This window comes from Choloepus didactylus, chromosome 15, assembly GCF_015220235.1.
Source record: "Choloepus didactylus isolate mChoDid1 chromosome 15, mChoDid1.pri, whole genome shotgun sequence".
Taxonomy (NCBI): Eukaryota; Metazoa; Chordata; class Mammalia; order Pilosa; family Megalonychidae; genus Choloepus; species Choloepus didactylus.
This window is the reverse complement of record NC_051321.1, coordinates 73,262-83,911: the sequence shown is the minus strand read 5'-3', so window position 1 is coordinate 83,911 and position 10,650 is coordinate 73,262. Positions and strand designations below refer to the sequence as shown.

The 10,650-nt window shown below is 61.4% G+C and overlaps 1 protein-coding gene across 2 annotated transcripts; it reads right to left on the bottom strand.

Moving 5' to 3' along the window:
* Positions 1-2,959: 2,959 nt before the first annotated feature.
* On the bottom strand, positions 2,960-8,546 carry FUOM (fucose mutarotase). 2 transcript variants are annotated; one of them, XM_037804804.1, is made up of 7 exons: positions 8,412-8,546; positions 8,123-8,301; positions 7,527-7,595; positions 4,974-5,044; positions 4,626-4,724; positions 3,568-3,641; positions 2,960-3,297 (listed from the first exon to the last, which is right to left on the bottom strand). In XM_037804804.1, exons 2-7 carry the CDS (start codon positions 8,205-8,207, stop codon positions 3,231-3,233), a joined length of 465 nt encoding a protein of 154 aa, XP_037660732.1. In that variant the 5' UTR covers positions 8,208-8,301; positions 8,412-8,546; the 3' UTR covers positions 2,960-3,230. The 2 variants fall into 2 exon arrangements, with proteins under 2 accessions (XP_037660732.1, XP_037660731.1); XM_037804803.1 differs by lacking the exons at positions 7,527-7,595; positions 8,412-8,546.
* Between the last annotated feature and the right edge of the window lie 2,104 nt (positions 8,547-10,650).

The window sequence follows — 10,650 nt, the reverse complement described above, 5'->3', positions numbered from 1 at the left end:
GAACAGTAACCCTGGGCCTGGGCTACTCTGCCTGGGAGACGAGGGGCTGCATCCTCCCGGGGCCTGGGGGTTCCGTGCCCACCCCCAGCTGCCCACACCCCCGAAGGCTCAGGGAGCCTCAGCTGCAGGGAGGTGAGGGGCGGCGGTCAGTGGCTGGGGACAGAGGACACAGGTGGGTCCGTCTCAGCACGGAGACCTGCAGAAGGGTCTGGAGGAAGGACGGGACCTTGCAAAGGCAGGAGGGGCCCAGGGGCCAGGTGGACAGGTGGGGGCAGGTGAACTGAACTGCGTGCGAGCGTGGAGGGGGTTTCTTGCCATACCCTCCACCTGGAGGGCGACACTCGGGGCCTGGGCCCTCGGACCTGCCCTGGCTGGTCTGCACAGGTGGGCGCGCACCTGCGGCTGTGAGCGGGGAGCAGCCAGAGGGGCCAGCGAGGCGCCAGGGCCCATGGTTGTGGGTGACCTCGGGCACCCCTGAGATGCGATGTGCACTGCTGCCCTTGACCATGTGTCAGGAGGACACCGGGGCCAGAGCGGGCCCCATGAAGGACCTGCCCTAACCCGGCAGAGGGGCCAGGCGGGCGGAGGACCAAGCTCCGACGTCCCGTGCTCAGCCCAGCGCCCCACTGCCCGCCCCACCTGGCCCCCAGGAGGAGCAGAGGGCTCGGACCCAGGGCCAGGGACTTGGCTCTGCTACTCGATCCTCCCTCCCCCGGGTGACCTCTCCCAGGCAGGTGAGGATCTGTGGGCTCTGGGTTCCACCAAAGGCCTCGCAGCCACAACCCCCCCCCAACCCCACGGCGTCCACTGAGCCTGGGCAGCCCCGAGGGGTATTTGCGGTGGTGAGCCACGTGAGAGGAGGGGAACCCCCCGGGGGTGTTTCTGAGTGCGACTGAGAGCTGGGGAAGAGCTGGGAGGATCTGGGGGTGCACGCACCTGTGAGCAGCCGAGCAGCGTGTGCTTCTGCGCAGCCCCGACAGGCAGACAGGACCCCAGGCACACGGTTTTGGGGTGGGGGCCGCCGAGCTGCCCTTCACCCCGCAGGGTCGTGGGGTCTCAGGTGGGGCCCCCACACGCAGGCACACAGCCATGCGCACGCATTCCCATGCTCTCCTCACCAGCAGAGGGTTGACTAAGACTTTTGGCCTTGGGCTGACTCTCGTAACTGAGAAATTAAGAAGTAACAAATAATTAAGATAGCCAAACCATGATGCAGATGCTGCTTCTTACTCTTTAGCGGAACAAGCCGAAAGGAAAGACCTGAAATTACCGACACCCGCTGAACCCAGCAGCCCAATCTCCGATGATGTCTAACTACACAGCCTTTACCTTGTCATTGCAAAAACCTCATGACTGGCCCTGCTTCTACCCCCTTACCCTGGTTTTCAACTTTAGGGTCCTATGATAATAAACACAGCCCCTCATGTTTATTAATGAAGTCAGCCCAGAACCAACCCTCCCCAGTTCCTAAGCTATCGCACCAGACCAAGCTGGATTTAACCTAAATGAGCCCGTCTGACACGGGCAGTAGCTTAGACTTTAACCTATAAGCAACCAATACCTCATAATACTAAAAATCATGCCCATTGTCACATTAAGGCTGCCATTTTCTTATGCTCTGTGGCTAAGCATGTAATCAGTTTGTGCTTGCTCAATAATGAGATAATCTCAGGCCATTCTACGCATTATCCTAAACCTTGCCCATCTTTTACTTTTTTATTTTAATGCAACTTTATTGAGATATATTCACACACCATACAATTCACCTGAAGTATACAATCACTGGCTCACAGTATTGTCACAAACTTGTGCACACATCACCATGATCAAATTTAGAACATTTTCATTACTCCAGAAAAGAATAAAAAACCTAAATCCCCCTATACTTCTTCTCCCCCCTATTACTGATGGATAGGATTGGTGTACATTTGTTACTGTTGATGAAAGATGTTAAAATATTACTGCTAACTACAGTTGATAGTACATCTTGCCCATTGTTAATTCTTTGTAATAGTGTTGTACATTTGTTCTAGTTATGTAAGAACATTTTTATATCTGTACAGATAATCGCGGACATTGTCCACAAGACTCACTGTACTATACATGCCTGTGTTTTAACCCTAACTTTCCTTCTGGGGACAAACCTGTCCACCTTCTGACACCACAAAACTCTCAGGGTTGCTGTGGTTGGGGGAGACAGGTTTAGGGCGACAGGCCGTCTGTTCTGCTTCATGGAGCAATAAACTTTCTCCCTTTGAGAGCCGGCATCATAGATCAGCTGTGAGTGCATCGGGCAGAGAACCCCGCATTCGATGGGGGTCACTTGGCTGAGGCCTTGTGGAGGGTCTGGGTCAGGGGCCAGCACGCCCCCGGTGGTGGGCAGCTCCCGCCACCCGTCCGCCCTGGACCACAGCCCACCTGCCCCGTCTGGTGGGGCGGTCAGAGCCCTGGGACCTCCCCCCTCCTCTCCTGGTCCAGGCACCAGGTCCTCGTGCCGCTGGCCCCTCCCAGGCGGCCACCACTCCCCACCCCCGTGTCCTACTCACCTGGGCACCGGGCACAGACGTCCTCTTACTCGTTCACCACGTGTCCCAGGACAATTCAGGCTCCAGGAGAGCAGTGGCCAAATCACGGGTCTCTATCCCCGGGGCTCAGCGCCACTGCCGGAGGGCACCCAGCGGGTGCTCGACCAGCTCTGCCGCTGAAAGCTGACCTGGGGCCACAGGACGGCCCCCCGCCTCCTGCCTGAGCAGGGGTGCTCCCGGGGTTCCCACGCCCCCAGCACACCTCGGCGGGGTCTGCGCAGCCCTCCAGGCCTTTCCGGAGCCCATGAGCCCCTGGCCGGCGGGGTCTGACCCGGCTGCGGGAAAGGCGAGGCCCGATTCCCACGTATTCCCCAGGGCAGCCGTGGTGTGTTTGGGGAGCTGGTGACTTCCCGGAGCCGGGAGCCAAACAAGCGTTTGAGTAAGAAGGAAGCATTGTTTAAGTGCTTTAGACTGTGGCGACAAATCGACAGACATTGCATCATTTTTATACACCTGGGGGTCGGGGGGAGCCCCAGCTGGTGAGCAGGACCCTGAGTGGCGCCCGCCCCTGCAGCCTGGCTGGGCCCGGCTCTGGCTGCTGTGGGCTGGTGGAGGGCCCAGGGCTGGCAGGACTGTTGGGGTGCGGTGTGCTGGGTTCAGGGCTCCTCCATTCCTCGTGGGGCTACAGACAGTCTTCACCCAGGACTACTGTGGGGTGTCGGGCGCAAGCACCCCCTTCTTCAGGATGAGGTTTCCGTACAGGGCGGTTTCCCTGCAAAGGAGCCAGGCCGAGCGTGTGGGTCCTCCCTGGCACCCCAAGTCCTCTCGGGACTGACCCCGTCCACCTCCATCCCCTCCTCTGAACAGAAGCTCAGGGCCCAGCTGCCTTGGGTAAAGAGGGGACCCCCAGCCCCCCAATCCCTCATGTTCCTGCTCCATGTCATCCAGTTTCTTGGAGCAGGGGCTGAGCAGAGGGTGGGGGAGCCCCAGGATCCGAGAGGGGCCCCCAGTGTTGGGAGACAGCGAAAAGCCTGGGACTCACCCAGTTGCTACAACCGCGAAAGCCTTTTTCGCCCGCTCATAAAATGCAAACCGTTCTATCTTCTCTAGGGTTTTCTGGAAGGCAAAATGGCAGTGGTCACAAGTGGATGCAAGGGCCAGGCCCCTGAGCCCCCAGCCGCGTTAGAGCCAGCAGGAGCACGGCCTTCTGAGCTGCTTTTCTTTTGCTCCTGGCGTGGGCTGAGGACCCTGACTCCCGAGGACGGGGCAGCCGTGTCCCTGCACGGCAGTGGGTGTGGACGGAGGTGCTGCCTGGCCCGCCCGGGGTCCAGCCTGAGGTCCCAGTGAGCCCGTGAGCCCTGCCGACAGGAGCGGAGCCCCAGGCAGGCCCTGCTCCAGCATCCCCGGGGTCCCCTCTGACCCCCCTGCCCGTGACAGCCTCCCGCAGGCACCTCGGAGGCGTGGAGCTGGGCTGAGCCCCCGTGCGGCCCCCTGAGGGCAAGCAGGACCCGGGATGCCCAGCGGGGACAGCAGGGGGCACTCGCGGGGACACTTGGGGCACCGATCCCCGACACTGGCCGGCTGGGGAACTCGTGACAAAAGGAAGGGAAATATGGGGTCCAGAGCGGCTGGACCGAGGTCTTCCTGCCTCCAGGGCAAAGCTCAGCCGGGCTCCAGGACCCTGAGGAGGTCCTGGGGGGCAGGTGGCCCCCTCAGCCTAAGGCAGAGCCCCCGGACTCAGGAGCTGAGCCCACCCCGGAGAATTGGCCTCCCGGGGGAAGAGGCCCCCCACTGTGGCCACATCATCGTTCCAGAGCCACAGCTGCCCCTCCCAGGGCCCCTCGGTTCTCTCCTGGGCTGAGCTCTGCACACAGGGGTAGGGTCCCCCTCAGCGGTCCTCAGAGACCACCCAAAGCAAGAGCTGGGGTGGGGGTGGGAGGCAGAGCCGCAGGCCCTATAGGGCAGCCTTTCGGGACAGCTGTGGGGCCGAGCACCCCAGGAGGGAGGCCGGGCCCAGCCGCCCACCTCTGGGGTGGTAGCAGGAGGCAGTATTTGGGGGCCCCTGTCTTCCGCCCCTTCCTGGTGGGGCAGTGGGCTCACCGTGCAGTCCGCCCTGGCGAGGAGAGCCTCGTAGTCTTTCCACACCGGGGTCTGCAGGCCCCTCGCCCTGTCGCTGGCCACCAGCTCCATGACGGCAGCCTGGGTGGGGGAACGGGGACATGGGCTGTGCTGCCCCCACCCACCCAGCTGCCCTGGGGTCTCCAGGCCTCGCCTTGCAGGGACAGCTCAGGGTTCCTCAGATGAGGGGCAGGAGCTCAAGGGCCCTGGGGCAGACATGTGTCCTCCCCCCTCACCCCACAGCCAGTCCCAGAAAGCATCAGCAAGTGGGTCCTCTGAATTCAGGCAAAAGGGAAACCGAGGCAGGGCAGTGCTGTGGGCCCAGCTCACCGGACTCTCCACGTAGGTGTCCAAGGGCAGCAGCTTCAGCACAGCTTCCAGGAGCCGCGGGATGCCCAGGCCTGGGAGGGCAGAGCCCAGAGCTCAGGGGACAGAGCCCCCACCCGGCAAGGGGAGGCTCTGTCCCTGCTGCCCTCGTCCCTGCCCTCCTGCCACACCTGCACACCTGAGTCTCACCTGACAGTGGCCCTCCCGGCCAGCAAGGACTCAGGGCCCCAGGGAGCCGCAAGTGAGTGGAGCCACCAACACAGGAAAGCAACTCGGGGTGTGATATGGTCAATGCACCAAACTCGGGCCCGGGTCCAGCCAGTCCCCATCTACTCTGCGCCTGGGCTAGACGTGCTGCCCCTCGGCTGCGGCGTGTGTGCCCTTCAGACCGGCAGCCACAACATGCATCCTTTTAAAGGAATGCTGCTGTTTGGAAGCTTCTGGTGTTTAGACCCCTGAATGAACAAACTTCCGATGGTTTGAGGGAAAACACCTCACCGATGGCCACTGGTGAGGACTCAGGTGGGACAAGGGGACCGAGGGGCTCTCGGCCAATGGGGCCATGTGCGGAGGCCTGGCCACCACCTGACACTCGGAGAAGGTGGGGTCTTCGCCCCAGCATTGGGGGAGAGCGTGGCCACTGCTCAAGTGCGTGGAAGGGGCGGGCTGTGCCCCATCAGGCCCGGAGGACACAACCTCCGTCAGCCCTTGAGATCCGCTGGACTTTGCCCCGCTGGGTATCGGGCTTGCTTGGGGCCCAGGAGCCGTTCCCCTTCCAAGTCCTCCCTTCTGGAAGAATCCCTATCCCACACCTGTCCCTCCTTGGGGTACAGAAGCAGATAACTCGTTCTCTAGGTTTCCAGGGCCCACAGCCGGAGGGGACCGTGCCCCAGGACAGGCCACACTCATGGCAGACCTTGGTGAGACCTGTACTTAGGGGCACGGGTCCTGAGGCTTCGGGAAGCTGTGATGGAATTGATGTATTCTGCATGTGGGAAGAGCATGGCTTTTTGGGGTCCAGAGGGCAGACTGTGGTGTGAATTCTGAACCCCAATTCAGACATGCTCTTGGCCTTGGTCGCACACTGGTGTGTGGGGACCTGTCGTAACTAAGATCTCCTCAAGACATCACTTCAGTTGATGTGCCAGATTGGGTTTTAATCTGGTTACTGGAGTCCTTCATAAATAGAATGGAATTCAGACTTAGAGAGGAGCCCCGAGGAGAAAGGAGAGGACACCGCCATGGGCACGGCCATGTGACGGAAAAGCCAAGGACCAAGGATCGCCAGCAGCCAGCCCCACAATGCCAGGGTTGATTTTGGACTTCCCCTAGCCTCAAAACCAAGAGCCAATAAATTCTCGTTGTTTATGCCAACCCAGGGCAGGCTGTTTGTTGCAGCAGCTGCGTGGGCCCTCACGCGCCATCTCCTCGGCCTCCCCGGGAAGAGCCCTGACATGGAGCCACGTCTTTGCTCCACAGGGAGGACAGGGAGGTTCGAGGACAGGGCTGGGCTGGCCCAAGGCCTGGCAGCCTCTAAGGAGACACAAAACCAGGCCCGCCTGGCTCCACAGCCAGGACTCTCCCTCCTTTGCAAAGCCGGTTTGAGGTTGTTAAAGTTCAGCACTCTCATTGACCATGACTTGGAAATAAAGAAATCTACGAAAAGGGAAAAAACCCAGCTGCGATCTGAGCACCTAGAGAGAACCCTGCTAACATCTCAGCGTATTTCCTTCAGTCTTTGGTTTCTAGGAGGTCAGGGTTTTCCGCATATTCCCCTCTGAGTCCGTGTTGCTTGTTTCCCACTGACGGGCAAGCTTCAAGTATTCTGGTCGTTCCCAAGTCTCTGAGAGGGTAAATCCCAGGGACGGACACCCAGCTCCTTCCAGGGCTGATGGCGTCCCCACTTTCCTTGGGGAGCCAGGCACCGTGGGTCATGTGGCCAATGGGGTAAACAGAGGCAGGGCTGGCTGAGCTCCCTGAGTTGGGGGTGGAGGCCGAGGCAGGCCTCTGGGAGCCTGGAGGGGACGGCCCTTGGAGGGGATCCAGGTGGCCCCGCACCTCTTGCCCCCTATGTCTAGAGGTTCTTGGGTTTACCCGGCCCTTAAATCTGTGCCTCAGCTCTGCATGGAGACCTTGCTCCCACCTCACACCGTCGAGGGACGGTCAACACTACACTCACCACCACCCAGCCCGCTGTCGGGGGCTGTCGGGGGAAACAAGGGTGTGAGGATGCTTGGAAACACTCCAAGGGCATCTGTCACAACTCTGGGACTTCCACTGCCAAGGTCAGTGACCTGCCCAGGGGGCCCCAAGGCCCAGACGCTAGCGGACAGGGCACTACACTGACCAGGGTCTCAGCTTCCCGGCTTTGAGAGGCCCTCGCGGGCTTCCTCCCAGGCTCAGCGCGGGAGACGGGGGCTGGGACTGGCGCTCTCAGGCTCCCAGGGAAGGGCTGGGTGCCTCGGCCCAGGACGCACCCAGCCCCTCTGATCCCGGGCCTCCCCCGTCCCCGGCTGCCCCGGCCCGGGTTGGGGGTGGGGGGGCGCGGGAGCTCACCGTCGGCGCGGATCTCCGCGGGGCCGCACTGGCAGATGGCGGAGGTGGGGAAGTTCGCATCCGCGAGGACTGAAACTGCAGAGGTCAAGACCCGCTCCCCTCCCGGGGCCCAGCGCGCCGCCCACCCCCATCCCGACCCGTCCCCACCGCTGCGGGGGTCTCAGGACGGACGTGTCGGAGTCCCCAGGCCCCAACCCCAGTTGGAGAGGAACCTTTATCCCGGGGTAAAATAGGGAATGCAGGCGAGGCGGGGTAGGGGCCACCGGGGGGACGGAGCCCCTCGCGAACACGCCGGGTCAGGACGCCCCGGCGCGGTCGGGGACCCTCGGGGGTCGTCTGGGACAGGTCGGGCAGGTCGAGCGCGAGTCGAAGGGGCGTTGGGCCGAGGTCGGAGGCTGCGGTCCCGCCCAGACCCGGGAGGCACCGGGATGGGGTGGGGAGCGGCCGGCCCTACCCCGGGGGGACAGCCCCTCCGGACCCGGGCCGCGTCCTCGTGACCGCCCGGGGCAGACGCCCAGGACGCCGGCGCAGCCCGCCCGGGGCCGCATTTCCCGAGGAGCCCGGGCGCGGTGGGGTCCCGGCCCCGAGGCGCTCACCGATCTCGTCTCCGTGGCCCATCCGCGCCAGGGCGTAGAGCAGCTCCGGGGACAGCAGCGCGGGGACGCCCTTCAGCACCACCATGTCGCCACCACTGCGGGGCGCGGGGAGGCGGGAGCGCGCGCGGCCGGGGCGGGTCCCAGAGGCTCGGGGCGCGCCCAGGACTTCCCGAGGGCGGCTGCGCAGGGGACGGAAGAGCCGGCGGGTCACACTCCTGCCTTGCAGGCGCCCCGGGGTCCCCCGAATCTAATCCCCGGCCCGGGTGCGCTGGCATTGGAGGCTCCCTACCCCCTGCCTTGGGTTCCTGTCGCGCTGTGCCAGCTCGCTGCTCCATGCGCAGAACCCTGACGCTGGCCGTCCAGTATGGGGGGGGGTGCACCCACGGCTCGGTCCCGCCCCCCACAGCGCCTTCCTCTGAACAGAGGGAGCACCTTGCCTTCCGCCGGCACAGCCCCTCCTCCCTGACCACTGACGCCTGCCTGGGCTGTCCCGGAGTCTGGATGCCCGGCTCCCAGGTTAACCCCTTCCGAGTCAGGATCACCGGCTGCACCCTGCTTTCCCTTCCTTGGGGTGCCACCACCTTCCAGCACCCCAGAGGGGAGACGACCTCACCCAGGGGGCCCCTCCCAGGGCTCTTCTCATCCTGCGGCGTGGACCTGTGTCCTTCGAGGTGGAGTCTGGGTTCCCTTCCCTCAGAGCTGGGCGGACCTTGCATCCACTGGACCCCGAGAAGGTCGTGGACGTGGCACCGCCTGGCTCCTGAGATACGTCATGAAGGCGAGTGGCTCCCCCCTCATGCTCCTCTCAGGACACTCTCCGTGGACCCGGCCCCCACTGGGAGGAGGCCCGGGGCACACCGCACACTCGTTCCTCCGGGCGCGGGGTGGTGTGGCCGTCAGTCCCGCTATGACACGAAACACTGGAGGCCTGACAGCTTCTGGGGAAAGTTCTGTAAAACACTCTGAGCGAGGGCAACAGTGGCACTGGACAGACTCTCGCTGCTGGGAGAGGCCCTGGCTACGTCCGTGTTGCCAGGTCAGTACCCCGAGTCCCGGCCCCCAACAACACTGAACACTCGGCTCTGGGAAGTCAGGACCTGCCCAGGGGAGCCCTGGACACCGTGTGGAGCTGGGGCCAGGAGCCGGTGGTGGGCCCTGCGATGGCAGGTGGGCTGCACGGAGCAGCGAGTGGGCCCCGGCATGAGGTTGTGCTTGGGGACAGTTTCTACACACCTTAGGAGGAGGGCGGTAGGGTCATCACCCTACAGCTTTAACTTTTAGTACAAACATTCGAGGGAAAAACCAGTTTTATGTAAATGAACGAGAAGGGAAGGTTTCAGCCTGAAAAGCAAATCAAAACAAAACCAGAAGACAACGGTGGGCCAGAGGACAATTAACAGTAAGCAGAAGCCCCCTCTTGGGGTGTGCGGTCACCTCCCGGACAGTCATGTTCGGGTTTGTCAGCGGTACCGTCAGCACAGCGAAGTCCGACAGCCCTCCCAGAGCTCCAAGGCTGGGGACGGGGGCAAGAACGAAGAGACGGTCTCAGGGATGGGAGCTGCCTTGGCCAAGTTCTGGAACCCAAATAACTTCGTGGATACAGACCTTCGAGATGGATTCAGAGCAAGAGCACAGCTAGACATGCCAGCCCAGGGACAGTGTTCTCAAAACTGTCTTTCACAGAACTGGGGTGGCACCAAGTGCTCCATGGCCAAAAATCAAGTTATGGAGGCCACTGGCCAGTGCACTTGAAAATTAAACTAATAAATGAATTTTTAACTTTCAAGGTTTCCTCCCTTGGATATGCCTTTACTTTGGCACATGCCTCTGCCTGTTTATTCTTGAGTCTGTCATAGGTGGGATGTCATCCAGCAGAAACATGCACTTGTTTATTTAGCTTTAATACATTAACCTTTCACATCCATCCTTGGGGACAGGCCGATCCGACCGGGCCAGCCTTGCTCAAGTTCTGTGGCACCATCAAATAGTCTGAGATTCTTACCTGAAAATAACGTCACCCCTGCCTTCTGCCCCAGTTTGACTCCATCAAAGCTCGGTGTTTGCTTTGTTAAGTAAAGATGGCAGCCTGCATTGGGCATTGCTGGGAGGGACCCCTTTCCGAGGAGGGCTATTCAGGGAGACAAAAATAATTGACCTGCAGGGGCTTTCCGAGAAAACGGAACGACAGGTAAACAGCACCTGGCCATGAACTAGTTTCCGTCCCGTAGGACAGCTCACCAGTGCTTATCTGCTCCCCACTCCCTAAGACACGCGAAGTAAAATGGGAAGCATCAGCCAATGAGAACATCTGCTTGCTGGCTTCCGTGTTCGTCTCTGTGCCGCCCGGTTCACAAATGGCTCCACAAAGCCATGAGGTCCTGGATTTAAGGCTGCTGAGAAGCTTTTCCTTTAACAGCTCTGGTGGTCCGGGTCTTTATTTATAGAAAGTTCTGTTTCCTTCTCAAATCCTTTCTCACTTCTGAAGCCCACTCTGGAGTAGTGGATTTCCAATCACCACATGCAAAACC